Source organism: Oryx dammah, unplaced genomic scaffold (assembly GCF_014754425.2).
Source record: "Oryx dammah isolate SB20612 unplaced genomic scaffold, SCBI_Odam_1.1 HiC_scaffold_17, whole genome shotgun sequence".
NCBI classification, from domain to species: domain Eukaryota; kingdom Metazoa; phylum Chordata; class Mammalia; order Artiodactyla; family Bovidae; genus Oryx; species Oryx dammah.
This window is the reverse complement of record NW_024070201.1, coordinates 28897540-28916024: the sequence shown is the minus strand read 5'-3', so window position 1 is coordinate 28916024 and position 18485 is coordinate 28897540. Positions and strand designations below refer to the sequence as shown.

Here is an 18485-nt window from a genome sequence, read left to right as displayed (position 1 = left end):
GGAGACCGGGGTTCGATTCCTGGGTCGGGAAAATCCCCTGGAGAAGGAAATGAAACCCATTCCAATATTCTTGCTTGGAGAATCCTATGGACAGAGGAGCCTGGCGGGCTACAGTCAGTCGATCGGATCGCAAGAGTCAGATGTGACTTAGCAACAAAACCACAAACTACAGAAGTCCTAGAGTGTGGATTTTAGAGGGCAAAAAAAGTGGGGACCCTGTATTAACTCATCTCTCTTCCCGCATATTCAGTCAAGATACTTTAATATAATGAAGTCAACTCCTTCAGGAAAACAATCATGTTTATTTCAGTTTGTGTCCCTACAGTACTTAAAAGTTTCCCAAGCACAAATTCTTTGTAATTTTAAGAAGTCTAACAGAGGGACTTCCCTGGTGGTCCAGTGGCTGGGACTCTCTGTGCCCCCAATGCAGGACCCCCGATTTTGGCACCTGGTCAGAGAATTGGATCCCACGTGCCACAACTAGGAGTTTGCATGTCACAACAAAGATCGAAGGTCCTGCATGACGTGGCTGGGACCCAGCACAGCCAAATATATAAATATAAAGAAGCCTAACAGAAAATATTCCAATATACATGTAAACACTGAGATTTTCTATACTGTTTCCATCTTTTGAAAATCTATTTGTATCCTCCAAGTGGAATGGGAGATCTTGGGGCTTGCTGATATAGGAGAGGCAGGAAGAAGTGGAAAAAAGTAACTCAGCTGCCTGGAAAAAGCCACAGATACGGTCCTGTAAGTGTCATAGATCCAAACCCTCCAAAGCTGTCTCATAATGACTTGTTCAGCACTGTGAAACATTTCTAGGACAGTCTTTTCAGGCAATCGGACTTAATAATGCATTGGCTTTGCTTACTGGAAGGCACTCAGGGCTCCCTAGCAGGAGATGCGCATCTCAGACCTTGCCTGCTCAGCCCAAGAAATCAGCTGAAACCATTGACAACCCACCTGATCCATGGATTCTAGGATGAGCATCAGCATATAGGCAGATGCTCTGAACTTGTATCAGGTCAGGCACAAAATTTCAAGTGTGCCCAATCATGTGTTTGTTTCTCCTTGTGAGTCTGATAATCAATTGGGCATTTACAATCATGGGAACAAAAATATTCCGATTATATAACAAGTATCCAAGTACCATGTTCTGATAGTAACATGTATGCATGTTACTATCCATGAATCTCCAGTGTCTTGTTTTTGAACAAGTTCCCTACCCTCTTCCAGTGGAGGTTGGGGGGAGGGCTAACGATCTCTGGAGAAGAAAGAGACAAAGGTTCCCAATGCCAAGATGGGAAGATTTATTAGGACTGGCCTCCTAATAAAACAGGAAATAGATACAGACTATTCCTCAGACCTCCAGGGAGTCTCAGCCTGCTCCTGATCAACCAGATATCTGGATGCTGCCTCCTCTGGGGCTCTCACAAGCTCCTCCTTTCCACCTGCTCCTGGTGTCTCACTTTTCCCTGTTTGAAAAGCTCTTCCACTCTTGTCACATACTGAAATCTTTGGAGATATTACTCTTCCTCAGGGTCCTCTCACTTCCCCTGGTCACAACTAATTGTTCTCTCCTATTGCTCTCTGTACCTCTGTCAGATGGAGACTCATTATATGTGTTGATGCCTTCTATACAGATATCTGTGTGCTTAGCCCCAGGGGGACACCGTGTGGAACAGAAAACACTTTGCCTCTAGGGAATTACAGATGCACACTCATGTACCCATGTGCAGCTGCACACTCACACACAGAAAAACAATACCAGTGGGATAATAAGTACTGAAAAACTGGTGGAATACAACTATCAATAATTACTGGCTTGATATATATATATATATATAAGCCATATATATGGCTTTATGTTGTTAATTAGAGCCACCTTCAGATGGCTCAGAGGTTAAAGCGTCTGCCTGCAATGCAGGAGACCTGGGTTCGATCCCTGGGTGGGGAAGATCCCCTGGAGAAGGAAATGGCAACCCACTCCAGTACTCTTGCCTGGAGAATCCCATGGACGAAGGAGCCTGGCGGGCTACAGTCCACGGGGTCGCAAAGAGTCGGACACGACTGAGCGACTTCACTTTCAAGTAGAAAGGACATTTGAGAGACAAGAGGGACTACCTTTGGCCTAAAAAGAGTCAACGTGACTCCGACTTTTATTCAAAAGAATGAAGAAACTATCAGCATACTTGAGTTCTCTCCTCAACTTCCTCGTGATGATTTCTTCCCTGAGGACTGGAAATCATTTGCCACCTAAGAGCCTGTGAATGCGTGAACAAGAGAAACAGGTGCCACGCAAAAGGCACCTGACCTGGAGGGAGAAACCTGCCTGGGAATTCCTCAGGTTTACAAGAAGCCAGCCACTCTGGGGTCTGGTTCTCCTACTTAGTTCTTTCAAAAGCCTCGGCCTCACCTCCTCGGATTGGAAGGCTGCCACAGTCTGATGATCCCGTACGAAGGAAAGTCAAGTACTGGGTTAAATCCAAGATCTGAGAGCACTCCCAGCCCCGTCAGTTCTGAAGTGCGCCGCTATGTTGCCCGGCAACTAAGTGCTACTGCGGGGGTAGAAGGTGAGTGGGATGCTGAAGGAAAAGTACCCGAATCAAGGACACCAGAAAACATGAAGTGGGAGGGGCTTTTCAAGTGTCGGCGCTTAAAATTTACATCATCTTCCAAACTGTAGCTGAGTTTCGGGGAACTGAGTTGTGTTTACCTTGGCTTCCTTCTCAACGTTGACTACCTTGGCAACAGGTTTTCTACAAGGAGCAGGTGCTGCTCCACATCCTTATCCCGCCTGCCCTCCCCCTGCCCCTCCTGCTTCCTGTAGCCATCTTCCCGGTTCCAGAGGCGTCCCAGAGTAAACGCCAGGCATTGGCTCTTTTAGCGTGACCAGCAGAGGCCGACTGAGCTAAACCTGACGTGGAACCAAAAATAAGCCGCGTCAGACACGTGGTACAAGGAGGCGTTCATCTTGGAACCGGGCAAGGAGTTTTTCCGCTTTGGGCTGTACATCTCTAATATGATGTTGCGAAAGAATCTGCTTTTGTTTGTCCTTCTTTAATTGCTTTTCCGGATCCCTGGTGATGATTCATCTCTCGAATCAGGGGTTTGGTTTAAAATCACACGTCTGTCCCCACTATTATGCCCGTATTAAAAATGGCCGCCTCCTTCCAGTGATAGTTGCTCTGCGAACTAGATCCGGGTGGAAACAGTGGGTAAGCAGAGGCAGAGGGGCAGAGCCAAGGTTGCTTCATAGAGGCTCGTGGGAGTCCCGAAGGCGGCTCAGGTCAGAGTTGTTGGGTTTTGCTCAGGCTGCTGTAGGAAGAACCAGCCTGTGGGGAGCGGCTACATCTTACTGCTGGAGCTTGCCCATTAGCTAAGAAGGCGGCCGAGTGGGCCCCCTGGCAGGTCACCATGTGGGCCTTCCCGGAGTTGCCTATGCCGCTGTTGGTGAATTTGATCGGCTCGCTGATGGGATTTGTGGCCACACTCACCCTTATCCCTGCTTTCCGAAGCCACTTCATCGCCGCGCGCCTCTGTGGCCAGGACCTCAACAAATCCAGCCGGCAGCAAATGTGAGGGGCCGGGCAGTCGGGGGGAAGGGGTGGGCAGAGGCGGGGACTGGAATCCTTGACTGCGTGCTAGACAAAGCGTTAACCTAGCAGCCAGCCCGGGATTCTGGGAGGTGGAGGGCAGATCTGGTTAGTATTGGGGAAGGGATGGAGGCGGAAAGGTGGGACCCTTGGGTGTGTCTGGGATTCCTGTGGTGGTGCCCTTCCCCGCCAAGTTAGGTGACGGTACTGCTTGCATTAGTGAGTGACCACGCCCCCTTTCCTCTTTCCCCTCGTCACCTGACTTGCTGCTGGGCCACAGCCCAGAGTCCCAGGGAGTGATCAGCGGTGCTGTTTTCCTTATCATACTCTTCTGCTTCATCCCTTTTCCTTTCCTGAACTGCTTTGTGGAGCAGCAGTGTAAAGCCTTCCCCCACCATGAAGTAAGTGGGTTAGTGCGGGCGACTGCCTGGGGCTAGGGTTAGGAGTTAGTGAAGTTATTTGGGTTTGCGGGGAGGAGCTGAGAACGGACGAAAAGACGGGTCTTCTTGAAAGGAATGGTGAAGTGGGAGTAGGCTGGAGCCATGACATGCCCGAGCCTCCCCCAGTTTGTGGCCCTGATAGGTGCGCTCCTTGCCATCTGCTGCATGATTTTCCTGGGCTTCGCCGATGATGTGCTGAATTTGCGCTGGCGCCATAAGCTGCTGCTGCCCACAGCTGCCTCACTACCTCTCCTCATGGTCTATTTCACCAACTTTGGCAACACGACCATTGTGGTACCCAAGCCCTTACGCCCGATCCTTGGCCTGCATCTGGACTTGGGTGAGTAGCACTGCCACTTCTGCCCCTATGACCCCTACTTCAGGGCACCGTTGCCCTCCGTGAGATATCCGGCCGAGCATCCTTCCTGGTGGTCCACATTCTCCTTCCTGTTTTGTGCCCCGCCCAGCCCCCGCCCCCGCCCCCCGTGTCTTCTTAGATCCTTTTGTTGACCTTTCATCCCACACTCGGTCCTCACCACTTTTGTCAGAAGAATATCCTTAAATCCTCATTCCACAGGCGGCATTACTTTTCTTACTGTCTTCTTCCCGCAGGGATCCTGTACTATGTCTACATGGGGCTGCTGGCGGTATTCTGTACCAATGCCATTAATATTCTAGCAGGAATTAATGGCCTTGAGGCTGGCCAGTCACTCGTCATTTCTGCTTCCATCATTGTCTTCAACTTGGTGGAGCTGGATGGTAGGTGGGATTGGAATAGGGAGAGAAGTCTGAGTGTTAAGGAAGCGGCCTGATCTCTGGCTTTGGGGAATTCAGAAAAAATGTGATATGTGAGTAATTATGGAAAATAAGGGGAGCTATTTACTTATTAATAGTAAGTTACAAATAGTAACTAAGATTTGTTAAATGTGAGAAAGAAAGCCTAGCATTTATAAAGGGTTTGTCACTAATAGGTAGGCCATAGCCTTCTCCTACTGAACATAAACAATTTTATAAAACCCCAGTCAGATAGGGTAACTCTATCTGTGACCAAAACCAGACCCCCTTCTATAGCTGTGTCTGAGAATAGACAAAACCACAGGAACACAGTACATCTCACAATGACCAAGATCCCCTGCTGGCTAAAATGAATGGTTGCTGCTTCCTTCTGATAACAGTTCAGTTCTTCTCACTTCTTGGATAAAAATTATTAAGCTTCTCAATCATGGCACTAACCCTGCTGACAGCACCCAGTCCAGGGCAAAACTCTGTTTCCTTGCATCTTCTGCAGAATTACTTAAAACAAATCCTATAACAAGTCCTCCTAACACCTCCTTACTAGCAGGAATGGGTTCCAAAGTGTCCCTTGTTACACCTCAGTAAACCTAGCTTTGCCTCCAGGCATGTTTCTAGTGGTCTTTGGCTGAAGGACCTCCATAACGGCTTATTAAAGTTAAGCACTTTAAAAATGTAGTCTCACTTTAAATTCTGTAGCAGCTGTATGTGGCAGGTATTTTTTATCGACTTTTTTCACAAATAAGAAACTGAGACTCGAAGAAGTTAAACGTGTCATGATAGGTTAAATGTGTCATGATCAAGGTCACTCAGGAAGTAAAGCTGATATTCAAACCAGGGTGTGAATGGTCTGAACCAAATGTAAAACAGTAACTAGTTTAGGAGGGGTTCATGAAAGAGGTGAAGTATTGGAAATTGCCTGGGTGATATAAAAGGGGTAATGAGTCCTTAAGACTTTAGAGAGGTGGACTGTATAGCTTGGGAAAGAACTTAGAGACAGAGGAAAATAGGACCATGATGTGCAGGGGAAGTGGACATCAACTTTTCCTTCTTTCTTTTCCCCCTTCTTCCAAAGGTGATTATCGAGATGATCACATCTTTTCCCTCTACTTCATGATACCCTTTTTTTTCACCACCTTGGGACTGCTCTACCATAACTGGTAAGTAGGCCTGTGGACGGGGGTACAGCTCTTTAGACATGTGGCAGGTATTGTCCTGATTGTGACCCATCTCCTGATACAGAGGCTAAACCTGCACATCTCTGTATTGTTCTCTGGGTCTTTAGTTGGTTATATTCTTAAGTCTTGGGCTTCCCCAGTGGCTCAGCACTAAAGAATCCACCTTCAATATAGGAGACCTGGTTCAATCCCTGGGACAGGAAGATTCCCTGAAGCAGGACATGGCAACCCACCCCAGTATTCTTCCCTGGGAAATTCCATGGCAGGCTACACTTCATGGGGTCACAAAGAGTCAGACATGACTGAGGGGCTTAGCATGCACACATTTGTAAATCAGTCACTGGGACAGATGCTGTGGAGCCCCAAGGAATAGAAGGAATCAGGGCCTTGGTTCCTGGAGAGTTGCTGGGAGAGCCGGAACCCTCTCTGAGCCAGATCTAGCCAAGGCTAGCCCAGTGCCCAGGATGTGTAATGTGAGGTAAAGGATTGCTAACACCTCTTGCTGCTGGCTCAGATCCTCTCCCCCACGCAGGTACCCATCACGGGTGTTTGTGGGAGATACCTTCTGTTACTTTGCTGGCATGACCTTTGCCGTGGTGGGCATCTTGGGACACTTCAGCAAGACCATGCTCCTCTTCTTCATGCCCCAGGTGTTCAACTTCCTCTACTCACTGCCTCAGCTCCTGCATATCATCCCCTGTCCTCGCCACCGTATGCCCAGGTAGCTTTGGGGCTTGAAAGGGACATCATAGCTTTGTCACTTGGGATGCCTTAGACATTTGCTGTGCAAAGGGAGTGGGCCCAAAGAAGGGCTTTCTCCACACAGTTAGCCCTTTATACATTACAGAGCACATTTAGTTACATGATCTCATTTAATGTTCACAGCAGCACTGATCACACAGAAGTATGCAGCAGAACCAGAAATAGATCTCAGGGTGTTTGACTCTACATTCAGTGCTCTTTCTATGAATTAACCACAGTGAGGAGAGTTCTTTGTGTAGTGGCCCAGTCACATGAAGCTCTCTTCCCCTGCAGACTCAATACCAAGACAGGCAAACTGGAGATGAGCTATTCCAAGTTCAAGACCAAGAGCCTCTCTTTCTTGGGCACCTTTATTCTAAAGGTAACAGGGTAACAAGGAGGTAAGGCTCTAGGCTGCCATTCTGAATTCAGGGAATGGGAAAACCTAGGCCTACATCAGACCCGAGGGGAGTTTGCAAGCATTCAGCAGATCCCATTCCTGAAGCATAAGTATTAGCAAAAGTTCTCTCCACTTTTGGCCTCTCCAGGTAGCAGAGAACCTTGGGCTACTGACGGTGCACCACAGTGAGAATGAGGATGGTGCCTTCACCGAATGTAACAACATGACCCTCATCAACTTGCTACTTAAAGTCTTTGGGCCCATGCATGAGAGAAACCTCACCCTCTTCCTGCTGCTGCTACAGGTGCAATGCTATTGGGGGTGTGGTTTACACTTCTTTGTTTCCCTTTCTCCAGGGTTCTTACTATAGTTCGTTTCTCCTTGCAGGTCGTCGGGAGTGCTGTCACCTTCTCCATTCGGTACCAGCTTGTCCGACTCTTCTATGATGTCTGAGCCCCCTGATCCATTGCCCTTTGCTTCACAGCCTCCGGGGTTCCTGACTCAGGCCAACATCTCCTGGACCAAGACTGCCAACTGGCCCAGGCCTCTCCCACCCTTCATTTTCCTCCAGATTTTGTTCTCAGCATTTCCTTTCCCCTGTGATTATTGACACGTGGGCCTGTCTTGCTCCCTAATGACTGGTGATTGGACTTGGCCTACGGCTTTCTTCAGCTTGCCACTCTCCCTCTCCATCCCATCTTTGCTGCCTCCTAAGTTGGGGTACTGTAGCTTTTATGCAATTGCCCACAACTCTGACACTCAAGGAAAATGCTGGACTTGGGGACAGAACCCTGGCTGGGGATAGAGACACAGGTTCAAAGGTGACTTGACATTTGACTATAAATTAAGTATTCTGATGATTAAGAGCAGACCGGGGGCCAGGTGCTCCCAGTGGTGACAATAAAGTATTGTCTTTTTCTTGTTGTTCCTATAGGTATATTTCCTATGTGGGCATTGTAGGGTGGATGGGGAAGGTTGAAGGAGGTATTTCCTCGGAGAGAATGCCTATCTCTGTCCCATCCTTTTTTCTTTCTTTATTTTTTAAGCACATCAGGCGCCTTCTAGCAAGAAGTGATCAGAAAGAACAGACCAGACAGAACATGTTGAATAAATGTGAAATCCTGCTGCTTGGGTGGCATAAAGGGCCATAAGATTGGCGTTATCTGTTCTCTGGGGTAGGGTTGGACTTTCAGGGGGGTCTCATTCCTTCCCTTTTTCACTCTTCTTTTGCCAGGTAGGAGGAGGGAGTGACCAGACCTAGGACGGGAGGCAGAGGTAGTTATGGTGTTGACTCTTTTCCTTTAAAAATCCTAGGCCTGCCTTGCGCAGACTTCCCAGACGCTCTTGAGGTGGCTTCCGATTCTACCCTTCTTGTCTTCCGGTTCTGGTCTCGGGCTGTAGCGTTTAAATCTGGCGCGCTTCACTTGGATTGGCTACAGCCGAGACTGGCTGGCTGTCGGGTAGTCTCTGCGCCTCCTCCCGTGTTCCCCGGGCAAAGGGTTTTCAAATTCGACCAATCGGCGGACGCGTTCCCTCAACTGAGGCGCGTCACCGAAGAGTTAACCTCAGCCAACCAGAGGCGGGTATTCGAGAAAAGAGCCAATCAGAAGGGCGCGGGGGTGTGCCCTGAGGGGCTTATAAGGGCAGCCCTTGGTCGCGCGCGGAAGCGTTAGACTGCGGCGAGTGGCTGTTCCTGTATTTTGTTAGCCGTCCTTCTCACCGCTCCTCTACCTCATACAGCATGTCTGGCCGCGGCAAGACCGGCGGCAAGGCCCGCGCCAAGGCCAAGTCGCGCTCTTCGCGAGCAGGCCTCCAGTTTCCCGTGGGCCGCGTGCACCGGCTGCTGCGGAAGGGCCACTACGCCGAGAGGGTGGGCGCCGGCGCGCCGGTCTACCTGGCGGCGGTACTCGAGTACCTCACCGCTGAGATCCTGGAGCTGGCGGGCAACGCGGCTCGCGACAACAAGAAGACGCGGATAATCCCCCGCCACCTGCAGCTGGCCATCCGCAACGACGAGGAGCTCAACAAGCTGCTGGGCGGCGTGACGATCGCCCAGGGAGGCGTCCTGCCCAACATCCAGGCCGTGCTGCTGCCTAAGAAGACCAGCGCCACCGTGGGGCCGAAGGCGCCAGCGGGCGGCAAGAAGGCCACCCAGGCCTCTCAGGAGTACTGAGGGCGCCCGTGCCGCCACCGCCCAGCCCTCCCCTCTACACCACAAAGGCCCTTTTAAGGGCCACCACAGCACTCACAGAAAGAGCTGGGCCACTTCGGGCTCCCGGCCGGGTGGCCGCGCTCTCGCCCCTTCCCGGCCCGCCCCTCCCCCCCGTGGCTGGCTCCCGCCGAAGCCCGGCGGAGGGCGTGCGTTCGAACGCCGCTCGGCCCCGGGAGCGAGCTCGTGACTCGGCCGGCTTGGCCCCAGAATGCCGATGGGCTGCGGGGAGGCCGCGGCACCTTCCGGAAAGCAGGGCCGGGGAGTGCGGGGAGGAAGGTGAGTCGGTGCGGACGGTCGCCAGCGAGGCCGTGCGCTCTGCCACAGCTCGGTGCTTAGGACAGGACTCGATTGCCGCTGCCGGCGGAGTCAATTGGTTGCTTCATTTCGTCCCGGGACCCCTTTTGTTGCCGGATCTCGGGCCTCGCACGTTCGCGTTCCCTCCATCTTCATTCGCAGGCCCGTGCGCGTCCTGGAAGAAACCCTTCGCGGCGTGAGCGTCTCCAACAGTAGCGGGTCCTGGCGGCGTGGGGTCTGCGGGAGTCCTGCGCCCGGGCCCGCCCCTCCTCCCCGCTCCCTTCCAGTCGGGTCCATTCCGCCTGCCAAGCAGCTAGATACCAGCACAAGTCCGTTAATCCCCGTCTGGACTGAGCCGCCTTTGGCTTCGGAACTGGAATTTTGCAGCTAACCCATCGAAAACTAGTACTTTAGGTATTGGGGGGAGTTTCAGATGGACTAATTTTATTAAAGGGTTTTTTTTCCTAAAGAAAAGTGAGGTGTCTTCATTTTGCAAAAGGGTTGTAGAGCCGACTCTGTAGATACCTAAAGGTAGTGGGGGAGGGGAACCGATATAAGGCTTTACTGTGAACTGGAGCGACAAATTGCAGATTATTAAGATGATGGCTTTCTTGGCGTTCCCTGGGAGACACTCGATTCTGTCAAAAAATGGGAACTACTGACAGAAGGCGTTTCTCAGGAGAACTTTGAAAGGGCCCTAGCCTCAGAGATCAGGCATAAATAAAGAGTTTTGAGTTTGTCCTTCCTTTTCTGCAGCTCCACCAAAAACAAAAACCACCTTTAAATTTGGTTTATTAGTAGAACTGGTTACATTCAAAGGCTGTGGCTTATTAAGTTTTTTTTTCTCTCGAGAGGAAGCCCCCACCTACTGGGGAGGCAGGGTCCCTCGGTGAGACAAGTCTCTGGAAGTCTCTGCCCCTGCAGTTCAATCCTGTGGGGGTAGCCACTCAGTAAAGGGCTGGGATGTAGGCACTGGGCACCACAGACCAATTAGTGGGCTTCATTGAGCTGCCGTGCAACATCCAAGATGTTCTTGGCTCCTTTGTTCAGCAACAAGGTGGCCAGGCTGATGCCCAGGTTCTCAGCAGCCAACTGGGGTTGTCGTGGAATGTTCCGGGCAGTGATGCCCACCAGCTGTGGATCATCTTCAGGGCCATCTTCATGCTGGGCAAAGGAAGAAGGGTTGGATTTGGTGAGAAGGAAAGGGGAGGTAACAAAGATGTGTTTCCCTGCCCTTGGGGCAGCCTTGGCACCTGGACAGGGACATGGATGGTGGTTTGCATGGTGTCTTGCATGGTCTCTGCACCATTCAGGCTCCAGACTCCTCCAGTCAGGTACAGCTGGGAAAGAAAATGGCTGCCTCAGTAAACTGTAAGAGAACTACTTAGAAACTTGTGCTCTTCATGCTGGTGGATACACAGGGGAGATGCCAGAGTTCCTTCCCTGCCCTCCCATCCATTTTCCCCTGCTTACTTGCCCATCCTTAATAGCTGTATGCACTGCCACTGGCACACTGCAGCCTCCTTCCTGCAACAAGTTCTCCCTGTTAGCTTAAGGCCCTTATCACCACCCTGTAACCAGAGCCCACAGAGACAGACAGACCCCCCGCCAAGGACATAACGGAAAATGAGGCAGGGGCCCAGACCTGAGTCCTGTCCATTCTTAAAAGAATGAGTTAGGACTAAATACACAGCAGGAGAAATCTCCCCATTACCCTTCCTAATATCCACCCCTCCACAGGAGCACAGGTCCTACCAGGTGCCTCAGGAAGGATCGTTCAGCAATGCAGCGAAGTAGAGTCTCAGGATCGTGCAACACACCCACCAGATCCAAGATGTCCTGGTCTTTGGCTCGAACTTCCACACCCAGAGCCCCCTGATGGGAAAATAGCCTAAGATACCAGTACCAATCTTTCCCCAGCCAGTGGAGCTAAGGGACAGTACTTGGTTGAAAACAAAAGGAGGAGACACAAAACATGGCTTCCCTGATCAAGCATACCTGACCCACAGCATACATGCACTCCTCAGGGCGCAGGATCTGTTGGGGCAGAAGAGGCAGTCAGAAGGGTGGAGGGAGGGGTGCCCAGAAGCACACAACACTGAGCTGGGGTTTCCCTACCTACAGAATGCCTGGATAAGCAAAAGTGGGAGTCCAACCTCTGATCCCTAACCTTGCTAACCTGGGTCTCATTTCCAGCTTGCACTGGTTAGAGATGGGTATTCAGAAAGAATATAGGCAGGAAGGAGATGATAACTAGAGAGGGGAGAGGAACCTACCTGCCCCACCCGGTTCTGCCAGCCCATGCGCTGCAGGCCAGCTGCGGCCAGGATGATGGCACTGAACTCCTGCAGCTCATCCAGCTTACGCAGCCGCGTGTTGAGGTTTCCCCGCTGTGGAGAGACACTAAGGACCACAAGCTTTGGGCAGGCTGGAGCCTGATGCTGTTTCCTCTGCCTGAGTCTTTCTAGCTGCTAACTTCTCACCTTTTGAATTCTCAGCTTGGTGACAACTGCTAACACTTAACTCATACTTGCTATATACCACACACTGTCCTGAAGTGCTTTATATACATCAATTCATTGAATTTTCACTACATCCCTAGGGTGAAAAGAGTAGGCAGTAGTATTACATCTCCATTTTACAGATGAGGAAATGATACAGAAAGGTTTTTAAGTTATTATATTTAACCTTACCCAAGGTTACAACACCTCTAAGAAGCCTTCCTTGACCCTCAAGTCTGTGTTTAGATGTTCCAGCTAGAAGCCTCCAGAGAATTCTCTACTTTCCACATTGAAGGACTTAGCAAATATTACTTTGAAAATCAGCTTTACAAACAGAACTGTAAAAATCAAAACAATATGATGGAATATAAAATAAAAATGGATTTATGGTTACCAAAGGAGAAAGTAGTGGGGTAGGGATAAATCAGGAGTTTGAGATAAGCTGATACAAACTACTACATACAAAACAGATAAACAACAAGATCCCACGGTATAGCACAGGGAACTATGTCCAATATCTTGTAATAAACCACAATGGAAAATAATATGAAAAGGAATATGTATATATATATATGTATAACTGAATCACCAAATTACCAGAAATTAACACGACATTGTAAATCAACTATACTTCAATTAAAAAGTTTAATTAAAATGGAAGCAACTGCCAATCCCACTGCCTCCATGTAATCATTATTCAGTATCACTCTGTATTGTCAATGCCTGGTTGTCTGTCTCCAGAACTAAAACGTAAACTATGTTAGGAGGGACAATGCTGATCTTGCTCACCATATCCCCAGTGCCAGGCACTTGCTTGGGGCTAAGAAAACATGAAAGGATTATGAATGGATGGATGGATAGATGGGTGGGTGGATGAATGGAACGACATGCAGTCCACTGCATTCACAGTCCACTTCCTCTGGAAGTCCTTCCCCCTCACACCTCCCAGGGCCCTCTGGACTTTGTCTTCCTCCTTGGCTGCTGCCTCCTCCCTTCTCTGAAAGGATACAATACTCTTGAACTCCAGGTGTGGGAACTTTCTCTGCAGCTGGGCTGCTCTCCGCAGGGAGCTAGTTCCTACCACACTGTGCAGAGAGATGGTTTAAAATGAGATTTAACTCTAAGCAGAACTGTTCTGAAATCTCCTTCCATCCCTCCATCTGCTGTACATATCCCAAGATGCCTGTCCACTTACCTCTTCTCTGGCAAGGTTTCTAGAGTCTTCCCAACAAATTTTGGGTGAAAGACAACAACATCATAGGGGCTCTCCCGCCTGGAGATGGATAGGTGATAAAATGAGGGAGAGATCTCAGTTCAGGTCATTTCCAATCTTTCTCAATAGTCAACTAGCCTTTTCTGAGTTTTCTGCCATGCACGACATTCCTCAGGTTAGGGGAGACAGCCTAGAGACAGAAGGCCAAGTCCCAAAGGGAAAAGACAAAGTTAATGTGATTTCCCTGACCGGCAGAGCTCTTACTTGCAGACAGCTCCAATGGTGAAGCCAGGAGGAAGCACCGTGGGCAGGTCCTTCAGCGAGTGAACAACCAGGTCCACTCTAGGGAGATGGGAGAGAGGCAAGAAGAAGGGGTCTGAGCAGCAGGCCCCAGCCCTTCTCCACTCACTCCTGCCTGTATGTCACTGGTGGCGCCTAGAGCAGTCCAGGAAGCGGGCATTTCTGAGAACTTGGGTCCCTGAGACTTGCTCCCCCTCTTCTCTTCCCTCTCACCCCCCTCCCCCAGCCAGTCCAGCACCCTAGGCAGCCAGATGGCTCAGATCCAGGACTCTCCTTTTCTGAGACCTGAAAAACTCACATATGAGCCCCTCTCTAGCCTATCCAAGCATTTAAGCCTAACAGTCTAGCTGACACCCAGATGTGATGTGCACTGGGGTCCTAGTGAGAGCTTGGGAGGGCTTCATGCTCCCGATTTCACTTACTCATTCCTCTCCAAGGCATGCTCCAGCTCCTTGGTAAACAGGCTCTTCTCTCCAATCTGCCAGGCAAGAAAGAACTTCAAGGTAAATCTTTGGGGGAAAGGAAAGAGGACCAGGGAGGAAAGGGTTGGATGAAAAATGGTGTTACCTTAGAGAGCGCAGTATCAAGAATCTTGTCCCCCGTGGTGGACATAGCAACTGAAGAGAAAGTCAACCAATTAGATGCTCATGGAACAGCATTTATTGAGCGCCTCCTAAGCCCAGCACTTGTGCTAAGATTGGCAGTGGATACTAAGGTAGAAAAGCACCAGATCCTACCCCCTGAGAAAGTACAATCTAAGAGGAAGACCAGACGCAATCATAAAAAGACCCAAAGCAGATGTTAAAATGCTAGGCTAGCCCAGGTAAGCTCAAAGCTGGAGGTGTTCGGAGCAGGAATGGGCCCTCCAAACCGGGGATAGCCAAGAACTCTCAGAGGCAATGGGACCACGCTCTGGTCAAAGAAAGCCCCCTCCAGGGGGGTAAAAGCTTCCAAACAGCTTCCATTCCTGTCCAGAAAACTCACTTATTTCAAACTGCAGGCCTGGGTATAAAGCTTTCAGCGTTGCCACCACACTGTCCGTCTGTATGCGAGCCAGCTGGGAGGGAGAAATTTAGGTTAGCCCTGTAGTCTGGCCACTGCCCTAAGCTCAAATCCTCACAGGGTCATGGAGATCCTGAAGGGACTGGAATTCAGAGAGGGCATTGAATGGCTACCTAGGAAGGGGAGGGGTCTGGACTGGAAGTCCTCTGTATCCCAATAACTTCCCCAGCCTAGGGACTATCTCTTTACAGAATGCCATCTGTCATTCTGCATGGGATTTAATGCTCAGTCACCCCATTTCCTCCATCCCCAGGCTGCTGAGAACCCTCTGGGGCCCCCAACTTATAATACTATGAACACAGAACTCTTCTGACAAACCTCCTCCACCCTGGTACCTGCACTAACCTGGCTCTTGCGGGTACCCACTCGAATCACTCTCATCTTTGGGGTGTCTTCTTCCTGCAAAAAAAGTCCCCAGGTTACAGTCCCCGCTGCTGTTCAAGGTCCTCAAAACCTTGTCCAAGAATCAGACTCACTGGCTTGGAATAAAGGAACCTCAGCCCCTTCCCTGTGGCCACGTGAGCCTCAGAGTGGAGAAAGACTCTCCAAGACAGTCCTTTTACCTTCCCTAATACCCTCTGCCTCCTCACGGATCCAGAGTAGCAGAGACCAGAGAGAAGCGATAGTAGGACCTGCTGTTGCTGTAATGACAAGGACACTAAGCCCTGAAGCTCATCTAAGCAAAGGCACCAGGAATGCTGCCCTCAACCAGGTGGATAGAGAGATAAGGCCCATCAGCCTGGCCCCAGAGAGGGCGGGCCTGCAGCAGGCAGGGGCAGGGCAGCTGGGGCCACACAGGGGAACTTGCGCTGAGTCACTGAGGACAAGTTCAGCATCCCCAACAGAGCAGCACTCGAGAAAGCTTCAGTGCTACCTAGACCTACCCCATAGCTGCCACACTATGGATCCCGTAATCTGGTTGGCATGCACATGTAAAGGACTGGGGCCAATAGATCTGACATATAGTCCTGCTCAGCTTCTTGGCAGGGTGACCTTAAATTCATCATCTTGTTTTTCATCTATAAAGTTACTTGTTCATCTATAAAATGAAGTTTGTAGTCAGTTATCTTCTGCTTTTGATATTCTATAAGACTAAGAGGATAAGCTGTCTAATGTCCCTTCACCTAGAATGTGGCCTCTGATTTCACCAAGAAGGAAATATTAGGATGTCATAGACCAAGCCAAGAACTCAATGGGACATACCTCTTCCTCTTGTCAGTGTATCTTGGACAAACATATTCAGTGCCAACCAGGGAGAACAGAGTTCTCCAGTCTGAGGTCCTATTTCTTTCCAGATCAGACTTTAGCCCCTACAGACCCTATCAACTTTCCCTATTCTGGAATCTTCATCCTATGGAGTTCTTCTGCAGCCAGGTATCTGGGGCCTCTGTCACTAGAGGAGGTAACAACTGGTTGCTCTCAGACTCTAGTCTGCTCCACAGTTATCACTTCTCCAATAAATAAACCCTAGGGTACCCTGAGCAAATTAGACTAAGCTCAAAATGCCAAACATGGCCACTAAAATTCTGGGCCACAAGGAGCCCACAGAAACATCCCATAAACTGCTATGTCCAAACAATCCTTTAATTTTATTGATTCTGCACAGCATATTCAAGTCAAATTCTTCCAGTAAAAAGATCCTTATCAAGTACGTATATACTAGAGCTATTGCTATTAATCTTCATAACAACTTAGCAGGTAGAGAGGACCCATGTTACAGAAGCAAAGGCTGGCTGTGAAGAGCAAAGCAACTTGACCAGGGCCACAGGTTAAATCACATGGGTGCACGAATGTGCAGGCTCAGTCGTGTCTGACTCTTTGTGACCCCATGGATTGTAGCCCACCAGGTTCCTCTGTCCATGAAATTTTCCCAGCAAGAATGCTGGAGCAGGTTGCCATTTCCTACTCCAGGAGATCTTCCCGACCCAGGGACAGAACCTGTGTTTCCTGTGTCTCCTGCATTGGCAGGCAGATTCTTTACCACTGAGAGCTGGAATCACATCTTGTTACTCCTAGTCCAGCGCTCAGGTATGTCAACAATGGCAAAGAATCCCACTCCTTACCAGCAGGTAGTTCAGGAAGAGATAAACTGCTGCCTCCCTCCTTTCTTATCTCAGGCTGACTTTGGCCTCACCAGCTCTGCACTTTGCATCTGCACAAGCCCAAAGCTAGGACCCCAGGCTAAAAATAGGAAGGCTCGAGGGCGCTCCCCACCCACAAAGGTAGTAACTCAACGGTGCCTCAGCTGGGGAATTTTGAGTGTAGGTTGGGGCTAGGTGGCCGTTAAAAGAAAAAAAGGGGAGAAGGTGCATTTCCAAAACGTTTGTGTGTAGTTCAGAGACTTAGAGGTATGCTCTCCTCTCTCGATCCTAATTGCCTCGGAGTGAAGGGATCCCATGGAATAGCACCCTGTCTCGTGTACATGAATTTTCCTGGGTTGGGTCACTAAATCTAGAGCCGTGGACTCCAGGCCTCATGATGCCAGATCCCCGCAGCAACGAGGTTCCCGTTCCAGACAAATCTTCTGCTCTTAAGTCTGTCCCCACTGTTCACAGATTCCCCCAGGGCAACACGGATTTTAAGGGCAACCCAGCTACTGGCCCTTTAAAAACTATTCGGGCCAAAGCGGGGTGGTGGGGGGAGACAGATAATCGTCCCGACCAATAGGCGACAGAGAGTGGCAACTTGGGGCCAATCGTTGCACCGCTAGTGCGGAAGACTGAGGTTGAGAGGGTCACCGGCTCTCGACTCACCGCCGTTGCGGCCGCGTTGCCATTACCAGACATGGCTGTGCTCAGCAGGTAGGCCGGGGGCTGCCGCCAATGTCCTCCGGTGTCGGGGAAGCCGAAGGCCCCTGCCGGCCGGACACTGGGCTCGCGCAAGTCTCCAGCTTCTCCAGCAGCCACACACTCCCGGCTCCGCTAAGGGACTGCGTCACTTCCGGCGCCGCCAGACAAGGCGGGACTTCCCCTGGGCGGGAATTAGAACGATTGCGACAGCGAAGACCTTACCCTGGGTTTAGCATCGCTACTGATATGGCAACCTTGCTTATTTAACTTAAATGCAGAGTACATCTTGCGAAATCCCGGACTGGACGAAGCACAAGCTGGAATCAAGATGGCCGGGAGAATGATCAATAACCTCAGATATGCAGATAACACCACCTTTGTGGCAGAAAGCAAAGAGCTTAAAGAGCCTCTTGATGGAAGTGAAAGAGGAGAGTGAAAAAGCTGGATTAAAATTCAGTATTCAAAAAACTGAGATCATGGCATCCGGTCCCATCACTTCATGGCAAATAGATGGGGAAACAATGGAAACAGTGACAGACTTTATTTTCTTGGGCTCCAAATCACTGCAGATGATGGCTGCAGCCATGAAATTAAAAGATGCTTGCTCCTTGGAAGAAAAGCTATGACAGACCTAGACAGCATATTAAAAAGCAGAGACACTACTTTACTGACAAAGGTCTGTCTAGTCAAAGCTATGTTTTTTCCAGTAGTCATGTAAAGATGTGAGAGTGGAACCATAAAGAAAGCTGAGCTCCGAAGAATTGATGCTTTTGAACTGTGGTGTTGGAGAAGACTCTTGAGAGTCCCTGGACTGCAAGGAGATCCAACCAGTCCATCCTAAAGGAACTCAGTCCTGAATATTCATTGCTAGGACTGATGCTGAAGCTGAGGCTCCAATACTTGGCCACCTAATGCAAAGAACTGAGTCATTGGAAAAGATCCTGATGCTTGGTAAGATTGAAGG

The 18485-nt window shown here is 49.9% G+C and overlaps 3 protein-coding genes across 5 annotated transcripts; 2 read left to right on the top strand and 1 right to left on the bottom strand.

Moving 5' to 3' along the window:
- The first annotated feature begins 288 nt into the window (after positions 1 to 288).
- Positions 289 to 8069, top strand: DPAGT1 (dolichyl-phosphate N-acetylglucosaminephosphotransferase 1). Its single transcript, XM_040258185.1, has 10 exons — positions 289 to 2775; positions 2891 to 3581; positions 3880 to 4000; positions 4166 to 4379; positions 4652 to 4798; positions 5907 to 5991; positions 6542 to 6730; positions 7045 to 7132; positions 7299 to 7454; positions 7538 to 8069. The coding sequence occupies exons 2-10, from the start codon at positions 3421 to 3423 to the stop codon at positions 7601 to 7603; spliced, it is 1227 nt and encodes a 408-aa protein (XP_040114119.1). The 5' UTR covers positions 289 to 2775; positions 2891 to 3420; the 3' UTR covers positions 7604 to 8069.
- Positions 8070 to 8234: 165 nt separating this feature from the next.
- LOC120876371 (histone H2AX) lies at positions 8235 to 10130 on the top strand. The gene has a single exon (XM_040258224.1). The coding sequence runs from the start codon at positions 8892 to 8894 to the stop codon at positions 9321 to 9323; it is 432 nt and encodes a 143-aa protein (XP_040114158.1). The 5' UTR covers positions 8235 to 8891; the 3' UTR covers positions 9324 to 10130.
- Positions 10131 to 10431: 301 nt separating this feature from the next.
- HMBS (hydroxymethylbilane synthase) lies at positions 10432 to 17682 on the bottom strand. 3 transcript variants are annotated; one of them, XM_040258190.1, is made up of 14 exons: positions 17486 to 17682; positions 15078 to 15131; positions 14655 to 14727; positions 14238 to 14287; positions 14093 to 14148; positions 13635 to 13712; positions 13353 to 13430; positions 13167 to 13242; positions 11933 to 12046; positions 11655 to 11693; positions 11412 to 11531; positions 11130 to 11183; positions 10910 to 10996; positions 10432 to 10820 (listed from the first exon to the last, which is right to left on the bottom strand). In XM_040258190.1, the coding sequence occupies exons 1-14, from the start codon at positions 17516 to 17518 to the stop codon at positions 10647 to 10649; spliced, it is 1086 nt and encodes a 361-aa protein (XP_040114124.1). In that variant the 5' UTR covers positions 17519 to 17682; the 3' UTR covers positions 10432 to 10646. The 3 variants fall into 3 exon arrangements, with proteins under 3 accessions (XP_040114124.1, XP_040114126.1, XP_040114125.1); XM_040258192.1 differs by lacking the exon at positions 17486 to 17682 and adding an exon at positions 15296 to 15371; XM_040258191.1 differs by lacking the exon at positions 17486 to 17682 and adding an exon at positions 15308 to 15331.
- Positions 17683 to 18485: the final 803 nt, after the last annotated feature.

What these genes read in the sequence shown, in the direction of transcription:
- DPAGT1 (XM_040258185.1), top strand. Translation starts at nt 3,421, where the DNA reads ATGTGGGCCTTCCCGGAGTTGCCTATGCCGCTGTTGGTGAATTTGATC. An exon ending in AAGCCTTCCCCCACCATGAA is followed by an intron (nt 4,001 to 4,165) that starts GTAAGTGGGTTA and finishes AGCCTCCCCCAG; the next exon opens with TTTGTGGCCCTGATAGGTGC. An exon ending in TGGCCTGCATCTGGACTTGG is followed by an intron (nt 4,380 to 4,651) that starts GTGAGTAGCACT and finishes TTCTTCCCGCAG; the next exon opens with GGATCCTGTACTATGTCTAC.
- LOC120876371 (XM_040258224.1), top strand. Translation starts at nt 8,892, where the DNA reads ATGTCTGGCCGCGGCAAGACCGGCGGCAAGGCCCGCGCCAAGGCCAAG.
- HMBS (XM_040258190.1), bottom strand. Translation starts at nt 17,518, where the DNA reads ATGTCTGGTAATGGCAACGCGGCCGCAACGGCG. An exon ending in TGGGTACCCGCAAGAGCCAG is followed by an intron (nt 14,728 to 15,077) that starts GTTAGTGCAGGT and finishes TCTCCCTCCCAG; the next exon opens with CTGGCTCGCATACAGACGGA. An exon ending in AGGCCTGCAGTTTGAAATAA is followed by an intron (nt 14,288 to 14,654) that starts GTGAGTTTTCTG and finishes CTTTCTCTTCAG; the next exon opens with TTGCTATGTCCACCACGGGG.